At 40.2% G+C, this 25,248-nt stretch overlaps 1 protein-coding gene across 9 annotated transcripts in view; it reads right to left on the bottom strand.

Annotated features, from left to right (window-relative positions):
• Window positions 1–428: 428 nt before the first annotated feature.
• The window catches only part of sox5 (SRY-box transcription factor 5), a 101,975-nt gene continuing 77,155 nt past the window's right edge, over window positions 429–25,248 (bottom strand). For 5 of the 9 annotated variants that reach the window (XM_020601382.1, XM_020601385.1, XM_020601388.1 and 2 more), the window contains 7 exons: window positions 19,250–19,414; window positions 13,961–14,156; window positions 8,468–8,643; window positions 4,956–5,058; window positions 4,292–4,465; window positions 2,989–3,205; window positions 429–814 (listed from right to left, as the gene is read on the bottom strand). In XM_020601382.1, coding sequence (XP_020457038.1) covers window positions 517–814; window positions 2,989–3,205; window positions 4,292–4,465; window positions 4,956–5,058; window positions 8,468–8,643; window positions 13,961–14,156; window positions 19,250–19,414 — 1,329 coding nt within the window. In that variant the 3' untranslated portion in view covers window positions 429–516. Of the gene's footprint in view, window positions 815–2,142; window positions 2,169–2,988; window positions 3,206–4,291; window positions 4,466–4,955; window positions 5,059–8,467; window positions 8,644–13,960; window positions 14,157–19,249; window positions 19,415–25,248 lie in introns of all 9 variants that reach the window. The other 4 variants (XM_020601383.1, XM_020601384.1, XM_020601389.1 and 1 more) reach the window with 4 other exon arrangements.

The following is a 25,248-nucleotide window of genomic DNA, read 5'->3' as shown; positions in this document are numbered from 1 at the left end:
AAAAGTGTCTCTTGATAATAAACAGGTCCACTATCTTAAAGTGTCGTCTGTTAGCCTTTGACAGGTCCACTGTTCTTTCATTTTAAAATGTCTTCTTTTCTAGACATGGATCAAAAAGGTTGCTTTTGAGTGTGATTGTTATTTCTCCTTGCTTGTGCCATTACACTCAAATTCTTGCAGTAGTACTTGGATATTCATCAGCAAGTGTCAGAGCTGGCTCGGACATCTCATACGCTCAGACTCCAGTTTGTGTAACAGTCAGTGTGAGTGAGAGGTCCTGTGCTTCAGTTAGTTGATCAGATGCTGGTATCAGGACTCCACTGGGAGGGGGTTTGACTCTGTTAAAAGAGTCCATGTTAGTCCAGAGGAGGAAGGATGGCAGGTTTCGTGAAATAGGGACTCAAGGTTCAAAAGAAGGGACTCAAAAGAATTTTTTTTTTCCTGATTGGTGGGATTGGGATTTTGTGGGGTTAACCAGCTGTGATTTGTTTAAAAGTAGGCAGCTCTCATGCCATCCTATTGTGTGATATGGTTATCGTTATCGCTGGTGTAATCAGCCTCTTCGTCCTCATAGTCAAAGTCATCATACACGTCGCCGTTGCTGTCATCCAGCCGTAGCTCCTCCTCCTTGATATGTGGCTCATCCCTCTTCAAGCCAGGCATATGTGGGTTCTGGTGGTGGTTGGAGTTGGGCTCGGGGCTGCTCGACATGCTTGAATGCTCTGAGGGCATCTGGGGTGAGGGCATTCCAGTCATGGACAGGGCACCTGGGTACACCATGCCTGCTGAGGACAAGGGCAGCTGGCCCTGCTGCCTGTAACATAGAGGAAGAAGTATGACAGTACATGACAAGGGCCATCAACCTGTGGTTGACACATCAATTTCCATAATAAATGTTGAAATGCCAAATTGAGCAGTGGTTTCTTAACTCTTTGTCTGGTGATCCCTTAAAAGAATAATTAAACATTATGGCAAATACACTTCCCTTTGAAGATCAATAGTCCTACCATTCTTAGACTGCAAAAAGTGAAATCTAAGTAAGATTAAATATCTTAAATCAAGGTAATAGATGGTTGTTTGTTTTTTGTCCAAAAATATATTTCTTTTTACCAGGTAGTTTTTATGTTAAAGCATTTCATTGTTTTAAGCTTTTTTGTCTTTAATAATTTTAATAAGGAATTATAACTGTCACTGAAATTTTAATACAAAATCTGAGTAATTTAATACTTGAAATTAGAATTAAAGAATTATAAAGCTGTCTGATCAACACTGATAAGTATGGTAAAGGGGGTTCATCCAACAGACTGTTAGCTTAGCTTAGCATAAGAATCGGAAATGTTGTCAAGTTCTTATGGGGGAGGAGACAGTGCCGGGGGTAGAGCAGTTGTCTTCCAACAAGAAGGCTGAAGGTTCAAATCTCAGTGCCCGCAGTCCACATGTTGAAATGTCCTTGGGCAAGACACTAAACCAAATCATTTCTGTAAGTCATTCAGATTTTGTTACTTGTGGATAAAACCTGGCTAACTGTTTCCCCATTTCAAGTCTTTGTGCTTAGTTAAGCTAGCTAACCAATTGCTGGCTGTAGTTTAACTTTTGCATATTACATGAAATTACATGAAAAAGGCAGCAATCAAAGAAAAGTAAAAAATAAATAAATAAATACATTAATTAAAATAAAAAAGTAACATGGTTGTGTGGCAGAAATGATACTTTCCCCTGATTTTATATATTTTATTCATTTCATGATCATAATGATTATCTTGTGGGCCTTTGTAGGGGTCCCAACCTTCAGATTAGGAACCACTTTATTAGATAACATTGTTTATTACAAAGGGGAACTACACCATAAGAAGATTTAATAAGGAGTGTTTTTCTGCTTAACAGAATACAAAGTTAAAACACAAATGGTTGAAAAAAAAACAAATACTTTACCTTAGATATTAAATGTTTCAGCTGTAGTAGCTGTTCTAACATAAAATTTAGTTTAATTCACAACTGCTCTAATGTTAATATGGAATACTAAATTCTACTTCTTATAGTATAAAAATATTTCATTCCTTGTCTTCTTTTAACTTCAAAACAGGTAAAATGTGCAATAGTTTCTTCTAGACTAAATAATGTTGCCCTCTACAGGTCCCTTACCCCACACTGAAATATTGCCTCATTTCCTGTCTGCGGGACCTCATGATGGCCTTGTACTCGCCGATATTAAGCTAGCTAACCAATTGCTGGCTGTAGTTTAACATTTGCATACCGACATGACAGTGCTATCTACAGTCTACGTTCAGATCTAAGTCTCAGTTTTAAAAAAATAAGTGCACTTTCCAAAATGTCAGCCTCTTCTTTTAAAATGAAGGGATATTTACTTTCACCCCCTCAACACCGATTGCATGTATACAGGTTGCAACCAGTTTAGAGAGGCAGTGAAGTCCTGAAGAGGTCTCTATTACATGAAATTACATGAAAAAGGCAGCAATCAAAGAAAAGTAAAAAATAAATAAATAAATACATTAATTAAAATAAAAAAGTAACATGGTTGTGTGGCAGAAATGATACTTTCCCCTGATTTTATATATTTTATTCATTTCATGATCATAATGATTATCTTGTGGGCCTTTGTAGGGGTCCCAACCTTCAGATTAGGAACCACTTTATTAGATAACATTGTTTATTACAAAGGGGAACTACACCATAAGAAGATTTAATAAGGAGTGTTTTTCTGCTTAACAGAATACAAAGTTAAAACACAAATGGTTGAAAAAAAAACAAATACTTTACCTTAGATATTAAATGTTTCAGCTGTAGTAGCTGTTCTAACATAAAATTTAGTTTAATTCACAACTGCTCTAATGTTAATATGGAATACTAAATTCTACTTCTTATAGTATAAAAATATTTCATTCCTTGTCTTCTTTTAACTTCAAAACAGGTAAAATGTGCAATAGTTTCTTCTAGACTAAATAATGTTGCCCTCTACAGGTCCCTTACCCCACACTGAAATATTGCCTCATTTCCTGTCTGCGGGACCTCATGATGGCCTTGTACTCGCCGATACGCAGCTTCTTGCCATCGACTAGACAGGTACGTTTGGGCCGTGGCTTGTACTTGTAGTCTGGGTATTTTTCCAGATGCTGCTTGCTGAGGCGAGCCTGCTCCTCATAGTAGGGCTGCTTCTCCAGGTTGGTCATTGCTTTCCAGCGTGAGCCTGGACAGAGAAGGACCACAGTGTTAATGACATGTAATAGCTCATACAATATGTATCATTTTTAGATAATAGATTTTAAGGTAGATATTTTGACAACATTTTATTTTTATTTTGTCTTAATTGGTTTTATTCTAGTTTTAATACATACAGTTTTTAATATTAATGTTTTTGGGGGTGGGATTGTTTTTTGCCAATGTAAAGCACTTTGAATTGCCTCTGTGTATGAATGTTTTATATAAATAAAGGTGGATTTCCTTGCCTTGTCTGTGTGGCATGTGCAACTCTTAAATGTCATTAAACATGTGATGGCATTTAAGAAACACACACACACACACTTATACATCCACAAACGGACAGACAACGGTAGAAGTTTCACCAAGAAAGAGAATGCAGACAATAGAAAACGTGGCTAATGAGGAGAGCAGCAGAACGACAGCTATCATCTAAACTAATGAGGACTTCGGTTAACCTGCTGTCATCCCTCTCAGCTCAGTTTCTGCTCATTGATCAGTGCCCTGCATGTGTGTGGGTGTAATCTTGAGCATGTTTTCACCCCTGTGTTTCATATCTGGTCTGAATTTGCACTTGGCTACTGTATGTTAAATGGGTAAAAAGCTGTCAACGCTTGGCTGTTCTCTCTCTTTTCTCTCTCTGGTCTGCGATCTGTTAGCAATCGAGAGAAAAAGAGAGAGAGAGCGAGAGAGAGGGAAGGCTTATTAAAAACAGATTTTCCTGTGTTATAAAATGCTTAGGAACTCTTTAAAATGTCAGGGCCGATTCCGGCGGTCTGGGGGGAATGTCATGCGGCCTCACTCTGCTTGTTTAATGCATAATGAATTATATCATCATTTGTCAGAGCCATGCTCTCCCCAGCCGTTCACTGACAGCTGCTTACACAATGCTGCCACTTGTAAGGAAAATCACAGAGAGTGTGTATTGTGTTTGAGAAGGTGGCAAATGTAATGCACAGCACATGCCTCTCCCTTTTGCTTGGGTTTTGCAAATAGTAGTGAGTGAGGTCACAAAGGTGGGGAAAAGACTCAGACTAAATGTGTATCTCTGTATGGTTGAGAGGGTGTATTTTACCGAGGATCTTGCTGATGTTGGAGTTGTGCATGTCGGGGAAGGCCTGGAGAATCTTTCTCCTCTCATCCTTTGCCCAAACCATGAAGGCATTCATTGGGCGTTTGATGTGAGGCTCATTGCTGCCACGACCCCGGGACTCCCGAAATATTCTGGAGTCTGACACACTGGGGGAGCCTGGGGAAGGTAGGAGGAAAATATGTAGGATGTTGACAAGGAATTCCCTTTACAGTACGCCCAGTGAAAGTCAAGTATCCTCAAATTTGGAGAATTTTTAATTTTTAGATACACTGAAAAATTAAGCATTTCTTAATGGGATTGGAAATTTCTGTCATTTTTTTTTAAATCTTAAAAACCAACTAAATTATAAGAGGATGTTGTAAAAAACCTGAAACCCTGCCTGTTTTCTTAGCTAATGAAAAGCTTTAGAGAAACAGGGTTTTCAGTGAACATTATTATATATCATCCTAACACTTACTGTGTACTGTTAATGTGTATAACCTTGCATTATAGTGTTGGGCTCTGTTGATAGAAACAATAGTGAAATGTATCAAAATGAACCTCCTAAACATTTTCCAATCCTATACAGCAATTTAAAAAAATCACACACTGTTTCTCACTTTTATGACTGAATGCAGTGTGTGTGTGTGTTCTTGTATGTCCTTACCGTCAGAGTCTCCGCTCATGGTGAAATCCAGCATGGCATGGCCGAACTTGTCCTCCGACTGCTGCTTCAGCTGTTGACTCAGACTCTCCAAGGCAGCCTTGTCCTGAACAACACAAAAAGTGTACAGTTGCAGTTGGTCAGTGACTGAGTCAGTGACTGTGAATATGTGAATAAATGAAACCATGAATCTGTAATGATGCTGAATAACTGTCTGACTTCTACAGCCAAACATATCATTCTTGTGGATGATCTGAAATAGCTTTATTGACTCTGTGAACACTCCGTTGACATTTTTATGTCTGATATAATTTGTTTCATAGTTCTAGCTAAAAACAGCAACTGTTTAATGACACAAATATCAAATTAAATCAAATCACATGTTTATTGGCCTAAATAAATGGCCTAAAGCCAGTCTGTCCAAGAGACAGTTTTAAAGATGTACAATTTCCTTAACACAACCAGCCAGTAAATATAGGCCAGTGTTATTACCCTCTGATCTGCAATAAATCAGTTTATAATCATTTTTCCATCAATGGAACCAAACACAGAGAAAGCTGACAAATAACAGCAGCAATTTTGGTTTGGGTGATTTCAATGTCAATTTGTGAAAATGTTAATATCAACATCAAATTGTTACAGTGCTGAATGCCTGCATGCTTGAACATGCATCTCTGTGTATGTTTGCATGTGCAACAATGTTAATTACATTCAGTCTTATCTGGATGTTTACTGTTTTGTGTGTGTACTGTATATTATATGTGTGCATGAGTGTGTGTGTTTGTGTAGCGACTCCTGGCAGCCACCTGCGAGAGTGGAGTGCTGCAGCTTGCCTCTCTCTTGCAGAGGCCCCCGAGGGTCAATGCATTAGAGAGAGAGAGACCGGGAGAGTGCAGCATAGACGAGAGCGAGGCCACGCTGCACGGCCCCCTGGGTATTTATTACAACCAATAAAAGGCTGATTTACTGAGCATTTACATGCTTAATGCAAGCAGCCGGCACACTCAGCGCTATAACCTGACTGTTGACGAACACACACACTTGCACACGCACCACAGTGCAACAGCTCCAGCATTTTACAGTTTAATTATACGATTAGGAGCTGTACCCAAAACACTGTCGTCTTCTAAAACAACCTTCCAAAAAGTGTCCCTCTCCATTTACATGTGACCCTGGTGAGCTGGATGGCTGGATGTGGGGAGGGCAGAATGATAATGAAATGCATTTTCTCTCTTTTTAGTCCAACAGAGTTTAATCGTTAGAGATCCCCCCGATTTGAATAAATATGGCTAAAAAGGCAGGGAGGGAAGAATAAAAGCCAGACGTGCTGTGGAAAATGTTTTTTTTAAGTGTGTGTGTGTGTGTTTTCTGCAAGCCACTTAAAAAGTATTTTATTTTGAATTTATTATTTTTCAATAAATGAGCAATAATTTGTCTGTGGGTTGGAATAATTTAGTCATTTTTTATGCAAATATTGCAAACCACAAATGACCAACCTCATTCAAACCTTCTATTTAAAAAAAAAACAAAAACAGAGCACACAACATGTCTCACACTTTTAAATTTTAAGATTAAACATGCTGTTAAAAGGGGTTTATGCAGTGTGTGTGTGTGAGAGAGAAAGAGAGCGAGAGAGGCAGAGATTAACAGGGAGAGTGGATGACAGCCTAGTCTGACATTAAGCTCCAGTCTAGTACATGAGAAAAGTGGATTGAATGGCTGACACCGGAGCCAAGTAGTGACAAAACTAATCCTCTGAGTGTGTCAGAAATAACAGTGTTGTATTTGAACACCAAGAGCTCGCCGGTTTCACACTCGTGCAGCACAAAACCAAAGGGCTGAGGATACGGGTGACAGTGTGAGCGCGTGGCTTCAGAAGCTGAGAAACAGTCATGGGTGTTCCAAAACAGCAACCTATAAATACAGGACTACCTTCAAAAATACAAAACATCTATATCTTAATTTAACATGTAACTTTTCTAAAAAAAAACAAACAAACTATCAATTCTTAATATTTGTGTAGAAATAAATGGTAAGACAATAATGAGAGGATAATGCCAGGAACAACTTATTTTTTACCTAATTCCATAGAATTCCTATATGGCAACATATGCCACATTAATAAGAAATGACAACAATTGTTCATAAAATAATGTCTAATATTTTAGGATTTCCTGCAGTGGAGTAAAACAGCTAAACATCTCCATCAATTGCAATCAATATGTGGGACAAGCTATAAAAAAGCCTTTTTGGATTCCATAAAAATAATAAAATTCTCTAATATTCCCACACTTCTAAGCATAATTGATCAAAATCCATAACTTCCTCTAGAGCAAATATATCTGGCTGTTAGACTCAAACCTTTATACTTTATCTATAGCATATTACAATCAAAACAGTGTAGGTTATTCAGTTTGAAACAAGATGAAAGACTACAAAGAGAAGAAAGCAACAGAGACAGATAGAGCTGTTGAATGTCAGTAGTGAAAATGAATCAAGCATACTGTTGTTCTGTATGTGTGTATTTATTTGTATGTGTGTGCGCACCAGCTGACTTCCAGTGTGTTTAACAAATAACCACAATTCAGCCACGCTGCCGAAGGAGCTGGCGCCATCACTTCACATTACCATCTCCTCGAAGCTCTGCCCTGCTGCACACAAACACACGCATACACGCATGTAGCCCTGCAGTGTGCCTTACAGACACACTCATTACAGCTGGTTTTACCTTATCTGGTCCTATTTAGCTTCAACACATTTCAGTGAGCACATTGCACACCGATTTACCTCCTACATAGAGCAGTAGTGATGGCATATGGCAAGACAAATGATTACACACTGACAATGAGTACAGCTTTTGTTCGCTTGAGACATTTTTTCTGCATATTCAGAGAATTTATGACTTTGGACCTTTGGAAAAAATGTACCTTTTTGAGATAAAATACCCCAATTTGTATTATTTGTAAGAGACTATGATTATAGTGATGAGTTGGAATCATTTGTCATAATAATCATGATATCATTGAAAGCTCTCAAAAATGTAATTATAAAAAGAGTCTGCACTTTATTTCAACATGCATTTCCATTCCAAAAGCTGGAACAAAAGTAAATGAAGACTTCAAACAAACAAGTGGTCTTTAAGGTGTTGATATAGGCATTTACATATAATATACAACATCATTTTTAAATAATAAGATCATTTCTTATCATATCATGTCATTTAATCTGTCAATTGACCTTTTGAACTTCTGCTTTCATAAATTAAAGTTATAATGAAAGACTATAATTCACATTGTGTCTACAGTATAATGTTTTGGTGAGCAAGATACTATGCTACATTATGTTCTATTTCAGGTATTAAAGTTAGGTTTTAATGAGGTAATTGCAACTTGTTGTTAAGCTTAAGAAACTGAGAAATAACCAGAAAATGTTAATTTTGTAATTACTGTATGGGCAGCTGTCACACCTCGTCACTGGTTGCTAAGGTTACATATGTGTAATTTAAAGTGGCCTACCTTATCCGAGCGTCCATTGTTGAGACCAAGGTTGCTGACAGCAGCCACCTTGGCATCAAGGACCTGCTGCTCTCTTTTCAGCTGCTCCTTCATCTGCTGGGCCTCGGCGAAGGCCTTGGTCACTGCCTCGTGGTCATTCAGGTAGGCTGTCGAAGACAGCGACGACAACAAGTCTGCTGAGACACGGACAGAGAAACAGACGGACAGTGATGCATACAGAGAGAGAGAGAGAGAGAGCAATTAATTGGCTTTTTACATTTGTTGAAACTGGGTAAAAACTGTAATCTGATAGATTTTGACTGTCTTTATCTACTGTTACTATAAGTTGCTTCAAAATGATAAAAGACAATAATAGAATGTGAAAGGAAGAAACTAAAATAGCACTTTGCTTTTACAGATGAGTAAATGAATGTGTGTGTGTGTGTGTGTGTGTGTGTGTGTTTATGTTCGCAAAGCTGGCAGGGGGTTTTCATCCAGAAAAAATCTTCCCCTGAACCATGAGGTAAAGACATTAACATATACTTTATGAGGGGAGTCTGCCAGGGCATTTGTCTCTCTCTCTCTCTCTCTCGCTCTCTCTCTCACACACACACACACACACACACACAAAAACACACACATTGACCACTTGTTTGTCAAACCGGGCACGTGAGTCACAGCGTGCCCCTAGCTAGCCTTGGTACTTGCTGCCCACTGTCTCCCTACCTGCGCTCAGTCGTAAACACACACTATATAATATACCTTCTAACAGCTAAATAACACAGTCATTCTCTCTGGTCTACCAACTCCTGTACTCTCCTTTTAATACTGTTAAAACATCAATCATTCATTTTCTTTTTCCCTGTTTGCACACACACACACACACACACACACACACCCCTTTGCCTCTTTTCATCCTCGAGGTTCTACTTTGAAGAGAGGTGGCCAGATGACTCTTATTACAGCTAAAAAGTCCTGCTAATTTCCCTGGTTGAGAACATTTGCAAATATCACATCTCCCCACTCTTCCTTCTTACCTATTATTTTTTTATTACTTCTACATCTTAGTCACCGATAACGTATCTAAGGCACCTGCACCACATATCCGTGTGAGTGTATGCCTGTGGTTGTGTACGCCATTATCACCTCTCTATGAGTTGTTTTAGCGTTTGACAAAGAGCTGCAGCTGGTTTATGGGGGTCTTTATCTGCACTAATCCGTGCTGCTAATACTATATGAGGCCAGATTACCAGCTTCAGATTGGTAATGACAGAGCCATGAATTCTTTCAGAAGTCATAACCAGAAAATCTGGATGTGAGTGAGGACCAAAAAGGGGATAGAGAAGCAGTGGGAGAGGACAGAAGAGGGAGAAGAGTGAGGGCAATGGAATCAAATGGCAGTCAGTTTTAATCTTAAATATAAAAATGGGAGGGGGACTGACAAACATTGTGAATGTTAATGCGTGTGAGTGAATCTCGCTTAAACTGACAGTGATGCCAAGCATTTAGACAAGTGAATGTGACCCACATGAGGGGGGTTGCGCTTTTTCTCATTTTATACATACAAGTTAAGTCTGAGTGCCAGATCTCTACAGACAGGCATAATACATTTGATTTGAAGATGTATGGACAGACAGATGAAGTGATGAGAAGGACGACCTTGCCTCTCAGTTGGTAGGTGTTAAAAAAAGAAAGAGAGGTGCACTATGAAAAGTTCACAGAATCATATGAACTGAAGCTGTCCTCTAACAGTCTTCAATAAACAAAATAAAAATCTGTCTACCTGCAGATATGACCCAAATGTTCTAAAAGCCTTAGTGAGGACAAACACCACAACAGCATAAAACCATTCAGACTGCATGCAGTTTATTTGATTTACTAGCTTAATATTAAACTAAGGCCTATAAAATCTATGTAACACTGGTACTGTGCTCCAATAGAAGTGATGCAAAACTCTAACAGCATGCTAAACGAGGATATGGTCCTTTAAAGTCCAAACAACTAGTTGTCGATAAATATACCTATTTAACATTATGCAAAAATAGACAGTTTTCAAATAATCAGTAACAGAAGTTCTGAGATCCTTTACAATCATGTAAATTACAGTACTAATACAACAATAAAAAAATACTCCATTAATAGTAACACTCCTGCATTTCAAAGTTCCATAAAAGTAGAGATATAAGCAAAATGAACTAAATATCAAAAGTAAAAGTACTTTTGCATCTTCCTTATATTATTATATAACACATAATATATACTGAGTTGTTATTATAGATGCACTAACACTGTATGTAAGCAGCAGTTTGATGTTGTAGCATTTTAAGGCTGAGGTAAAGCTAATTTTGAATACTTTCCATGCAGGAAAAAATACAGTACATTGTCTCTGCAATGTAGTGGAGTAGGAGTATAAAGTAGCATAAAATGGAAATACTTAATTAAAGTACAAGTACTTTGAAATTGTACTTATGTACAACAGCTGAGTAAATGTAATGTATTTACTTACTTTTTATGACTTCTCTGGGAAACTTTGTGATTATTGTGACTATTCTTTGTGATATCCTGTTCAGTGCACATAAAACATCCATCTAATAATACCATGCAGCAGCCACTTTCGGCTTTTCCCATTTTAGGGGTTGCCACAGCGACGACTCGCATGTTGATATTTGGCACGTGTTTTATGCCGGATGCCCTTCCTGACACAACCCTGATTCGAACCCGAGCCACAGCGGCGAGAGCACTGCGCCTTAACCACTAGCCTACCAGGGACAGCTTGTCCAGCTAATAATACCATCACACATTGTTAATAGTCTCCTAATCTTTAACAGCTGCAATTTCAAAGAACTACTTCTATATTGCTTATGGTTTGTCTTTCCTTTAAAAAAAAAAAAAAGAACACAACCCATTTGGCACTTGTTATTTTATGTTTGTTTTGTTTTTTTTTTTACTGTCCTCATTTGTAAATCCTAACCCAACTCGAAATACCTTAATATCCCTGTGACTGGAAGTGAACAAGGTATGAATTCTTCTCTAAAAATAGAATTAAGTTCTATGTACATTGCTGGATTCTCACTAAAGTTTTACCACCTTTTAATTTCCACTACATGTGTCTGTTCCTGTGTGAATTTAAATAACCTGAACACACTTTCAGAGTCTACACCACCCACCCACATATCCCCACAAACACACACATAAATACGCATGCTCCCACATCAAAACAACCACCCCAAAATGCTTTTCCAATTTGTGTGGCCCTTCTATCTCCTCTGAACTTGTAACAGGAATCCTAATGCGACTATGAACTGTAATAACAAATGTGCTGGTGACCGGGTAAATTCAGTGGCAACAGATGGGACCATGAGCTGCAGCATAACTGGGATCTGTGACACAAAACACACTGGTCTCCACACACAAATAATTCAGCAGAGATCGCATACAAACTTTAAACACTGTAATCCATTTTTCTGAACAAAAAACATCTGGGACCGCAAATCCACTAATCTGATATTAAATCCACCAATTTGTTGAAAAACAGTGAGATTAGCCAAAAAGTCAGAGAAAATCACTACATGGGAGGAGGAGGTGGGATTGTGTTTGTGTGTGTTGAATGTGTGTGTGTGCTGTCATTGTGTCATTAATTCTGGTATTTGAGCTGTCCTGGCTCATGTAAGAGGCTTTCCTAATCTCATTGGTGATACCTCCTGTCTGTCATGTGTTCCTCTCTTTATTATTCCCCGCTTCACCACTCAGAAAAAAAACTGTTAATCCCCCCCCGCCCGCCATTCCTATGTCTCTCTGTCTCTTTCAGTCACTAATAAACACATAACAATGAAGCAGCCTCAAGGTAAATAGCGACATGGAAGAAAAACACAAACACACTAATTATAGCCTGTTACATATGTGTAATATTTGAACTATCAGTGCTGCATGAAAAATGGATTAAGATTACAAAATAGTGATTCATTTATGTCATATTCTGTGTATGTGTACATATGGTCCAGTATGATTATGGTTCTGGCACTAGCAACACTAAGAACACTACCAGAAAAGTGCTATTTCTGTCATCACCACTTCCTGCAGACCTATTAGTGTTACCTTTAAAGATATATATTGTCATAAGGAGAACAATTTCTCAAAATTATATAGTATAGATGCTTTTATTGGACACTTTGTTGTGTACAGTATGAGCGTGTACACATTTAAAGGATGATTTAGGTTTATTACTCTACAGCTTGAGTATTATTTTCGGTTTTGACCATCCTTTCTATTGGTAGTAGTAATAATATATTCACCAAATTAGTTGCTGAGATCTGGAAATGCAGAAATGTCTGGGCCACAGTCAGATAAATCTGCCAGGACTGAGATAAAACTATGTTAGATAAACTAAACTGGAAGCGAAAACAGGGCTAATGTTCAAACTATCACCAAAACTGTCTGTATATTGACACGTTGCTGTGGTTACGCAGACACAGGGTGTACAATGAATCTGTAAAAACGTCTGGCTTGCATACCTGTCTAATAATCAGACTGCTTTTTTGCTTTCATTGTTCCAACTTTGCTGTAGCCCCAATAGCATTGATAATAATTCGCATCATTTCTTTAACTTGACATTATTATCAGATTTCTTGTTTTAGGCGGCATCATTTTGTTTTGCCCCAGCAAAACAATAGTGAGTGATACCAGGGGTGGATCTAGAAAATTTTGAATGATGTGACTGGAATGGGGCACAGACATGTAAGAGGCAAATTAAACCCTTAGTGCTACGAAATATTAAGACATACATTATTAAGAATCATAATGCTTAGTTTGTGTAAAAATGAGACACACATAGTGCTTTTTTTAGCTAACTCTGCCTGTGCTCTTTGCCGGGGGCATTGCTGCTGCACAGCCCCCCCCCACTCAGGCTAAGTACTCCACAACAACACAGTGGGAGAAATTAATGCAAATATGATACGTTCAATTCTTGTGAACATGATATCTCTGAAACATCTTAAGGGAATTTGTTCAAATTTGGCACAAATGTTCACTTGGGCTCAAGAATGAACTGATTAGATTTTGGTGGTCAAAGGTCAAGGTCACAGTGAACTCACATTTGTACCATTCCTGTGAATTTGACTGGTTGGCAGAGGCATACGACCGTGAATCTGTTATTCTGGTTCATAGATGTAGCTAAGTAACCAGCTGGCATTTTAGGATCATGATATGGTCCTTCTTACTTTCATCAAAGAAGCTCAGACTATCTTTCCATCCAGGTGGACACTGCAGTCCATTAGCACAATCCCACACTTATTTGAAATAAATGCTAAATAAACTGGAGATGTATGTGGTGTTCCAGGAGTCTGGATCTGAGCTAACCATATTCCCAAAGCTTAGCGATCATTTTCGTGAGTGCAGGATTATAACAGCTGATGGCCAACTGTCAAAACTATGAAAAAGACCCAATCTGTGGATTATCTGTTAAATTTCCTTTGACGTGTGTATCTGTGCGTGTGAGGGATACTTAAGTCCACTTACCTATTGAGCTGACTCTGGATGGTGGTCCTCCAATGCTGGAGGGGGTGGCGCTGTGCTTCATAGAGCCGGTGGGGCCCAGCTTGGCAGCAGCAGCAGCAACAGGGACCTGTGGGGAAGTTGGGGGGGAGTTGGGTGACTTGCTCTCGGATGCCTTAGGCTTGGCCGACAGGTTCAGTGGCTGTGCACTCTCACTGTCCTGCAAAAACCAAAACAGCACAGTTTCGCCTGCTGTGACCACCATAAGAATTTGGAAGCAGGAGGCAGGGGGTGGACCCTTCGCCCTCCCTCACTGAAACCACTCACAATGGAGGCTTTAAAATGTTCTAATTCAATGGGAATCCATGCACAGGCAAGCCTGGTGGGACAGATGACAAGGTGCATGCCACTGCCCATCTCCAAACAGCTCATCATAAGCAAAAATATTTAACAGCACAAACAAAATAACTCACAGCAAAGTCACCCTTCAATCAGGACATAGACAAGATGTTTCAACATGCACATGCCACATGCAGGCTCCAATATACATGCTCTACTCTATAATGCTGCTCCTCAACATGCTTAAAACAAGGCCAGTGGCAAGAGCAACAGTGAAACACCTGAGCCGAAGAACACCTTGAAATCATTCTGAAAACTAACAAACTCCTTCTCTAAGAATAACACCTCCTTCATACTGTCTTAACTGCTGCGGGAGACTAAAAACATGCTGGTGCCTTAATGTACAAAAAAGCAAATGGAGCAGAGGACTGTCTGCTATTTCAGTGTTCATTTGCTCCAATAAAGACAAGGGACCTTCATGGGAGTGTGTGGCAGGAACAGCAAAGCAGCACCTTCTGCCTCAACGACAACTACACGCACTAACTCACAGCCCCACAGCAACCAATCAATACATCTTGTGAAGCAGATATATTTTTTTGTTTCTGTTTGCTAGTTTTAAAAAAAATCTTTTTATTTCAAATAATTTATAATAATATATTTTTCATTTGATTCTTCATTCTTGGATGTCTGCACATAGCAACGTTAATACAGCAGCCCTAAATGAATCGGTACGCAGACCACCACACAACACTGGGGTCTGTTATCACATTAATTGTCATGGCAACATCCCCCCTGCTGATGACCTAATCCAATCAAGGGGATCTTTTGATGGGGGGGGGGGGGGGGCATGTGAGGAGGAGGAAGGAAGGAATTAGATCACAGAAGGGTCAGATATGCACAGACCACTCTGTGTAAGTAAAACTCCGCAATTAAAAGGCAGACACAATGTGGGATAAGGGATGGCTTAATGAGCACACCAGTAAAGATGCACACCACTAGTGTCTACACGGTGTAGAAATAGAGTTAGTTTTTTTTTTATTATTATTTTGATTTATACAGTAATATATTAACAGTGTATATTTTTACAAAAGGAGCCATTAGTATTACAGGTGTGGTCCAATAATAGCTGAATTTAAACCTTGCATGGAGAAAAGAACAGAGATTATTTTGCTTTATTTCCTTGTCATTAGTCTAAATGCTACTTAGGCAGAGTAGAATCTAGCAGTAGGATCCAAAAAGAGAGGAAGTACTATATGCATGTGCATTTGGTATCTCCTGTTATTAAAGTCGACTTTCCCTGATTTCCGCTCTTTCAGTTGTACTAAACCTTATGAGCCCCTCACAACTTAATTAAGCCCTTCCAATTAAGGCACTACGTGTGTGTGCCTATGTGTGTGTGTGTGTGTGTGTGTGTGTGATTGCAAGTTTGTGTGTGTTTGTGCATGTGCAATGAGGCCTAACCGGATTGTCTTTCATTAGGGGGGTCTTTCTAAATAAACGAAGAACCCCCAAAGATGCCTTCAGTGAAACAATGGACTGGGTAAGAAGAGCAGAGAAAGGAGAAGAAAAAAAATGAGCAGGATCTTCTCAACCCTGACCCATATTATGGTGGGCTTTGGCGGAAAATGAGTTTGAATATTTATTACATATAGATAATGCCTCCGCATCTTGTACAGTGGATGGGGAAGTTTCCTCTCTGTGCCAAGCCAAATCCTGTGGTGGGAAAGTGGCCAACCTGCATTATGCCAGTATGGAGGAATTAGGCTTGGACTGACTTGTTTGTTGTTTGTGTGTTTGTGTGTGTGCGCGCGTGTTTGTGTGTGTGTGTATGTGAGGCCTCCAAAGCCTCTGAAAGGCTTGGAATCTTGAATTAATACAATTGCTTTTGTGTCTGTGTTGGCTGATGATACAGTCTCCAGCTTTGAGACTGAAAAACATGCAGAGTGATAGTGAGAGCCAGAGGGACAAAGAGGAAGCAGGAGGGGAGAGATAATGTGTGTGTGTGTGTGTGTGTGTGTTGGGGGGGTTTGTATCACCTCTGTGGATGCTGACGTGAAAGTGACATCATGGCTCTGCATCTTATCACAGGAGCTGATGGTTCAATTAACAGGACAAGTGTGTGTGCCTCTACCATTTATCCTGGTCAGGTCTCCATGTGTGCTACAATGTCCATGTTGAGACCTTTACATGTGCCTCTCTCTCTTCCTCTGTGCTCCTCTCTGTGTTTCCTCCTCTCTTCCCTTCCTTTCAGCTATAAGTTACTTTTTGGATATTAATTATATTGTAATATCTAATTCTATCAGGGAGCAGACAACACAGAAAAGGCAGATATGGCACTGCTTCTTCCAGTATGTGGCACTGATCCACACACTAACTCCTTAAAAGTGTAAATGCACTTCACATTTTTGACTAATTTGTATTTGGAGACCTGACTTCATTTGTACTTCTTAATATAGCCTACTTTTGAGAATGATATATTTTGTTTAAACGTGTACTCCCAATGCAAAATAGCCTATAGCCCTCTGATAAAAGTTGCTGAGTCAAAGCTACAGTATTTGTAGTGAAGTACAAGTAGAACGTTGCATTTGAATTACACTATTATAATGGGCTGTATGCAAACCTGCTTAAATGTGAAGATCCACCCTTGTGTACAAGGAATCTGCATGTATACTGCAGTGATTTGTGCGAGTGTGTGTGATGGGTCTGCGTGGTTTCTACTTGGTGTCTTGTTCTACAACTGTGTCTCTGTGTGTGCATCCCTCTGTTTCACCCGAGGGTAAAGCACTTAAGCAGTATGTGCCTGAGTCCAAACAGCTGTGAGCAGAAGAAGACAGGGGGTCTCTAAATAACTAGAGATCTGGGATAGAGCTCAGAGGGGGAGCACATCTCTGAAATATACATGTCACTCATCTAGAGAGGGACAGAAAGAGTGAGAGAGGAAAAGCAAGAGGGTTAAAAAGAACGAGTGAGAGCTCTGCAGTGGTCAGACTGAACAAATGAAATCAAAAGAGGAGGAGGGTGAGAGACTGACAGACACAGGGAGATAAGAAAAAGAATCTATAAACACCACAGAGAACTTATAGTATGTAATGTTTGTCTCTACATGCTCACAAACTGAGCTACTGCATGGGGCAATAACAACAAAACCGTTCAGTGCTCAAATGACCATTTCGGATCCATGGGGCCAGTCTGGGTACATGTGGGTCTACTCCCCAGTTTGCCACTCCTGCTGGACTGGGGAGGCCATTATGGTTTCCCACTTCCCTTCCACCACATACCACATCACTTGTCTGTCAGCACAACTCCATATATATGGTAATAAGATGTGTAGCTGTGGGGTGGGATGGTTACACACACGTGTGTGTGTAATGGAGGTTTAGGGAAGGGTTGCTGGACAAGGAAGCAGGGTAGCAAGCTCTGTGGTCACCCACCACCAGCTTTAATCTGTGCTGTCCTGACAGCATAACAGTGTGTATCTGCATGTGTGTTTTTGGACACAGGGCTGGGATAGGAAGTGATAAGATTTTATTGATACCAATGCCATTATCGATTTTGCTTATCATTCAGTTTCCCCTTAGTGATTCCTGACTAATTTTCTATTTGGAAAAAAGCAGACGTGCAGAGTTTGTTGCCATAATGCATTAGATGGAATAATTTGGAACTCGGTCTCAACTGGAACTGGTTCTTGATTCCCATCCCTACACAGGAGGTGGCATGGGGCAAGAAAAAGGAAAAGAAAGGACAAGTAAGAAGAAAGAGAAGGTGAGAAAAGGAAAGGGAGTTTGAAAACTTGGTTAAAATGTAGAAATGTAATTTGGACATCTAAATTTAGACTGTCAAACTCTGTGGAATAGAAGCCGTCCCTGGTAGGCTAGTGGTTAAGGCACAGTGCTCCTGCCGCTGTAGCCTGGGTTCGAATCAGGGTTGTGTCAGGAAGGGCATCCGGTGTAAAACACATGCCGAAATGTCAACATGCGAGTCATCAGTGTGACAATTCATTGTGGCGACCCCTGAATGGGAAAAAGCCAAAAGTGACTTTCTAAACTCTGTCCAACTCTTGGGCAGTCAACTCCGATCCCATGTGTATGTCAATGTGTGTGTGTTGCTGACTGACCACTACACTGGTGGGGAGTCCAAGACTGGACGGAGGATGACAGGGTGCATGGGAGTCATGTGTGTGTGTGGGAGGTGATCAGGGTTGCTAGAGCCAACCAGATATTCATAGAATTCCACTTGGATGGACACAAGGCCTTCAGTCCTATTGGGCAGCCAGCCGAAAAAACTGTACAAACACCAATACATTCTCAAATCCATCATGTCTAGATACCAACAGGAGTTTTTGTGATAAAGCTGGAATATTTGATGTGCTGAGATGACTGTGATTTTTGGCAGGTAAAGTTTGTACCAAGGTGTGTAGGAGCTGACAGTTACTTAGGAAACTTGTTTGACAGCAAAACTCAAAATGTGAGACACAATCTCATCCAGGCAGACATTCAGTCTCTCAGTTTGTGTAGTAAGACTAGAAAGGCCAACAGTTAGATTGCAAATTTCATTTCTGGTTATACTGTAATTGAGTCCAAAAAATAGTATTTTCTTAAGAATTTTGCAGTGTATTAGGAATATTTTGTTTTATACAGCAACCCTTTTTTAAGTGAATGTTGAAATAAGAAAGACTTAGGTAGGTCTCTGCACTAGATTAAAGAAAAAAACTAAACTTAGTTTTGGAAAATACTAATTAAATTTGCAGTGAAAATAGTTGGCCAGACTAAAACTGTACTTCACAAAAATAAAGCTTTAAGGACTTAATTACAGATAAGAATGACTTGTTTATAAGGGTATGTGTGTTTTATTAGACTGGACATTTAAAAAATCTGTGGTTAATACTGACCATTAAGCCTTGACAGCCAACTCTCCAAACCCTGAATCCCACTGGCATTGACACATTTACTGTACATGCACCAACTTCTCTTTTACCTTGGTCTTGCTTGGTGGTGGGGAGCTGCGGCACTTGTCAGTCTGTATGTGTGTGTTGCTAGGTGGGGAGTGTGTGCCCAGGTTGGTTTGGGGCGGCAGGCTGCCTCCATGCTGCTTGGCCCCTGGGGAAACTTGCATTGCTGCCAGCTGAGCTGCGTACAACTGCTGCAAAGTCAGAGAGACAGGTAGAGAGAGACAACGAGATGTAGGAAGATAGAAAGACAAGAAAGAGTAGATTGGGGTGGGGAACAGAGAGAGTAAGAAAAGAAGAAGATAGAGGGGAAAAAGAAAAGGGGGAGGAGAATAAAGGGCCAATATAAATAAATTAATACTCAAGAGCACACAAAGAAAAAAGAAGACACCTGATTAAAAGCTCTGGAAGAAGAGGCCATTAGCGGCCTGGCCTCTGTTTATGTGACAGAGAGAGGGACAGCTCCACTGTCAAACTCCTCTCTCACCCCATTGGAGAAGCGCTAACAGCCTCTCTGACAGGCCCAGAGAAGGCTATGTCCCCTCCAGGTACAACATGGGAGAAAGAGACATTCCAGCTATTGAGGTCATGCCAGCAAGCCCAGCTCTCACTCAAGGTGGAAAAAAGTGATGTTGTAGAAAGAAAGAGAGAGTGACAGAGACAAGTAAGAAAATTAATAAAGCTGTATGCCAAATGGGGCATGCAAAGTTTCTCGTGTGCTGACTATAAAGCACACTAGTCTAAAAAAAGAAGTGATTCAATATCTGTTTTTGGAAACAAACAAACAAAAAATGGTTTTCCATATTCTTTATTTATGTATTTAATTGATTTCCAATTAAATAAAATCATTATGGCGTGAGCTGCTATGGTGTGAACATACTCAGGAATATTTATGCAATACCACTGTATCACACAAAACAGTCTCTGGCCAGTATTTCTACAGGAACAGATACAGCATAATATTCACAACTTGGAAAGCGTCTCAGCGTTCATAAATACTTCTTTCTGTGTCTTCGTCCACTGAATCATCCTGCAAAGCTCAATCACTTTTATGTCGGCTAATATAAATCTCCAAGACACTGTTTTGATTTCCTGAGAATTGTTATTCCCTCTGAAGAGCAGCAGAACGTTTCTTTTTTGTGAGAAGTAACTGATGTATTGCTTTATATTTCTGAATAGTTATAATTGTTATTATTTATTTCTAGTTGAAGTTTTTCCTGGAACAAAACCATCCTTTTTTTAGTTTAACTTCTGTCCTTCTGTTGGCGCTTGGCTGCTGGCCACAGGCGTCAAACAAAGGCTGGTTTATGCAAATGGACAAGGAAGAGATGCTGTCGCTGCTAGTTCTCCCTCTCTCTTTCTGTTCGTACCTTTCTCTATCTCTCTTGACAGCCACATTAACTCCTGTTCTCCTCTGCTATCTTAAATAAAGACATTTATCTCTCATTATATAAACAAGGGAAAAAATAGACATTTAAACTGGCAGCACATACACTTACACATAAATGTATTTTGGAAGAAACTCAGATAGATTGTGAAATAATCTCTGCCTGACTGCCTATCACATGTGGCAACAACAGTACTGGCTGTCCAACAATGTAACAGCAATGTTAAAAGCAAGTTTTCTATTACAGTGCTCTGTCTTTTTCTATTGCTTTTATTGAATTCACAAACTTTTCTTTTACTCTTAAATAAGATACCTGCAATTCCAAGAGAGTAAATTGTATTCTGAGGCAAAAATCAAAATAGGGCTCAAGGTAATTTTATCCCTAATAAACACTTTTAGACTGGATGGTTTACATTTAAGAAACAGTGAACTGGGAAATAGCTAAGGAGAAGGGTTGTTCACATATTATTTGCCATAATAAACCCATGCCCAGAGTGTCAGCATCTGCCACTGTTATGGACACAAAAGGAAACTTTGATAATTGAGATATATACAGTAGATGGGTGTGCTGGTGCTGATGTGGAAATCAGCAAGATGCCGGTCCTGTGCCGGCAAGTTACACGGACACAGCACAGAGGACCAGCTCAGTGTTCTTGGATTTCTCTTCAATTATCTAGACTACAGCTCCCGGGGTGGGGCGTTGCATTCGAGCATGAACACCTCACCACCACCACCACCCACCAGCGAGTGGACCACAGACAGTGGGTGTACATGTGGGCATGTATGTGTGTCCTGCCATATTCGGACCAGTGATTCAAAGGGTTCTTTATTTACAGAGTGAATCAAGTTCCATTACAAGGCCAGCTCCCATCACTCAAAGACTGCTCAATGGGCCGGTAACACACCCACACACAGGCACATGCACTGCCTCTCTCACATACACACATGGTGTACAGAGGACAGAGGCACTGTGGAGCGCACTCAACAAACAGGAAGTGACAGAGCAAAGCCCCCTGGGGTGACTGAAGGAGCAAACACACAAAAGCCCAGACATACACATACAACATCACAGTGAGTGGGGACAGATTCAGTCATTACAGGATGAGACAAAGAAATTTGAAATGTCACTCACTAGCCAGACACACTGCTGAGCCGAGCTGCGAGTATGTTCATGTGTGTTTGGGTGTGTTGGAACTGTTAAGACCTGTTCTTCACCTTTCTGTCCCAATCCCTAAATACAAGACCAAACAGCAACACATCTGGATGTATTTGTGTGACACCGCTTCCATGGCATGTACTGTATATGTATGCCTGTGTGCATCATTAAAAACTGCAGTTATAAGATGCCTCCTGAAAACAGGAGCAGGAACATAACAGTCTTGATGTTATTAGATTCTATTGCAGCATTTGACACTGTGGATCATGAATTACTTTGCGATAGAATGGAAAACTGGGTCAGACTATTGGGAACCATCCTCAGGTGGCTCAGATAATACCTAGAAAACAGGGGATACATAGTCAGCATCTCTAAATATAAATCTGAAAGAACCACCATGAAGTACATGAAGTAATGGGTGTGGGTTTAATATATTGACTGTTAGAGGCCGGGACAGGATGGGACCCCATAGGCAGGCACAGTCAGAGAGTGGAGAGGAAACTGAGTTTATTGTACAAAACAGACACAGGACTAGTGGGGTGGTCAGGCTGGGAACCCAGAAGACTGGTGTTGATGAGTTGAGAGCCGAGTGGTGCTGTAGAACAGGGAGTGGGTGGCGGAGCTGGCTGCTGGGGATGAGAGGTGGAGGCAGATGTGCACCCCACGTCAAGCATCAAGACAGGTTGGAGAGTGACATTCACATTGAGCGTTGGGAGTGGATGCAGCATAGCACTCATGTTCGACACTAGGAAAAGGCAGGAGAGTTGTGCTCGTACCGACCGCGGGAGCTGCACCCACCCCGGGAATCAGGAGGACCATGATGACAGATAAGCTGGTTCAGCGACAGGAGGGAAAGCTGGGGAGTCATACCCATGCTGAGTTTCAGAAGAAGCAGGATGTTTCACGGGTTGGAGTAGCCAGGACAGGTTCATGTAACAACCATTACAAACTGACCAACGCATTGTGAAAAGCGCCATGACATAAGCAATGATCCAGTGTCAGGCTGAGGGAAAGGAGGAGTATTTATGTGGGAATGAGTCCAGGAATAATAAGCTGCAGGTGGAGGTGATCAGAGCTAATTGGCATGACATGGCAGAACAGCAGGGAGAGAGGGGGAAAACAGCACAAAATCAGGAAACATAGTTCACAAACCATGACACTGATGTCACATCTCAATAAATTCCAGAATCCGGAAATGCAAAAAATGTTCCACATTAGGGCAACTAACCCCAGCTAAATTACAGTAAAGAATCACTTCTCCTGCATCATATACTGTAGGCTATTGCGCATAACCTTTTGAAGTTATATCATGTTAACACTAGGTGAAATAAACAACTCCAAATTCTGTTTTTTAAGGCATCACACATTAAAATGAAATAGTAACGTATACATAACGTGATCCATGTGTGCCAAGTGAGCTATAAATACATTTCAAAGAACTGAACAGAGAAAATAGTTTTTACATGTTTGTAAACCTTGATTTTATTTGTAGATTACTGAACACACATTTGTGGTCAATAATGAGACACACAAGTTGTTTTTACAGATTTGTAAATCTCGATTTTTTTGGAGGTTACTGAACACATTTGTGGTCATCATGAGATCCAGTTTGTCATAGCTATCCAAATCTGTTTTTACCCATTTGTACTCTTGACTTGTAAATCTTTGAATATGCATTTGTGGCTAGTTATGAGAGGATTTTACCCCCATAGGAACCAGTTTCCATTAGAACTTCCACTTTAAAACTAAGCTAAAGACTGTTCATTTGTTTTTAATTAATGTTTCTTAATTCCTCCCAATTAATGCACTTTATTTCTGTACTGCTTCTATTTTTACTTTTATTTTTCATCCATTGCTCAATGACCAACTGCCTTCATTGTACTGTTGAGCTGACTATATAAATACTGATGGTTCAGATTTTCTGGAAGAAAATACACCCACCTCTGGTTAGTCTTGGGAAGACTGAAGTAAAGGTGTACAAGTTTATTAAGTGAGAATGCACAATTTGTTATAGCCATCCTAAAGGTTTTTGGGACTGTTAGCTTACTGTATAGACACTGGTGGTGTTATGGTTTGTGACTGCTTCCTGTTTTTGTTTTGTTCTGTTTATTGCCCGTCTCTCCTTACCACTCTGCCATGTCAGTCTCATTAGCTCTGATCAGTTTCACCTGCGGCTTATCTCCCGGTTCACTTCACTATATATACACCCTCTTCCCGTTCATTCCCCACTGGTTCATCACACGTTTATGCTCACCTGCTACCCGAAGCTCCAGTTTTCCATCTCCCGACTCTGCACTCTCCAGCTTTGTTTCCCGGCCCTGTCTTCTCCACTCCCCAGCTCCAGTTCATCGTTCCCCGACTGACTCTTCAGTTCAGCACTCCCAGCACCACGCTACTTGCCCGCCTTCATCCCCAACGCCATGCCACTTGCCTGCTTCTCCTCCGGCTCCACGCCTCTTGTCTGCTTCGTCCCAAGTACTACGCTGCCAGCCAGTTATGTCCAGAGCCTGCTCAACCTCCGTCCCATCCAGTACTTGTTGCGTTTCTGCCTCCTCTCTCCTCCACCCAGTAACCTGTTCTTTGTTTGCGTTTAATAAACTCCTTTATGTTCGACTACTGGTGTGTCTGTACATTGGGTCCACTTGTACCTGCTCCTTGACAGGTGTTTCTAATAAAATAATAATAAAAAGAAAGTACATCTGCTTCTTATGTTAAAGTGCTCAGACTTTTGTCTTAGGAAGACTGAAGTAAAGGGATGCCAAATATAATGAGAACAGTGAGAACCCACAGTGTGCCACAGCTATACTAAAAGTATTAGGTATCTACTCATGCATGTTGCTACTTGTACTGTCTTGTAATTTTTGCTTTTAAGTAATATTTAATGTTTTATGTAATTTGCATTCTGATGTTTTATCTATATACGTAATAATGTTTTATCTTTGTGTGTATTTTGTATGCATTTTAATGTTTTAACCATCCAAGTGCATTGTGTTAAGCAATTTGAATTGTCTTTGCCTTGCATATCCAACCCTGAGCTCTGTAGACAAGACGTGAAAAGGGGATGTGTGATTGTTTGGTATTAGTACTACTGACACTGTGTGTATGTATGCTCACATACAGTATACCAGTGGTTCTCAAATATTTTCTGTCATTCCCCACTTAAGAGGGTGGGTGAATTTTCAAGCCCCACTTGTCAACAAAATGATAATGAAATTGGCCAATTTCAAGTGTATTGAAATATCAAATAACACCAAGTTCAAAACAGACAAAATATAAGTGCAACTGTATCGTTTGACAGAGGGATAGTTTTCAATTTTGCAGTACTTGTGTCATCCAGCATAACTGACACCATGTCTACAGCAGCAGGAAGAATGAGCACCGGGCAATTCTTTATGCAACTTTGAAGGAAGCCATTTGTGCTTTGCTGTTCACTGATGCAGATTTTACCATGCGATTTTCCTGATGACAGTTTTCTGCCCGTTTTC

The sequence above is a fragment of the Monopterus albus genome, unplaced genomic scaffold (assembly GCF_001952655.1).
Source record: "Monopterus albus unplaced genomic scaffold, M_albus_1.0 scaffold51.1, whole genome shotgun sequence".
Classification (NCBI taxonomy): domain Eukaryota; kingdom Metazoa; phylum Chordata; class Actinopteri; order Synbranchiformes; family Synbranchidae; genus Monopterus; species Monopterus albus.
The sequence above is the reverse complement of the archived record's forward strand: the minus strand, read 5'-3'. Positions and strand labels throughout refer to the sequence as shown.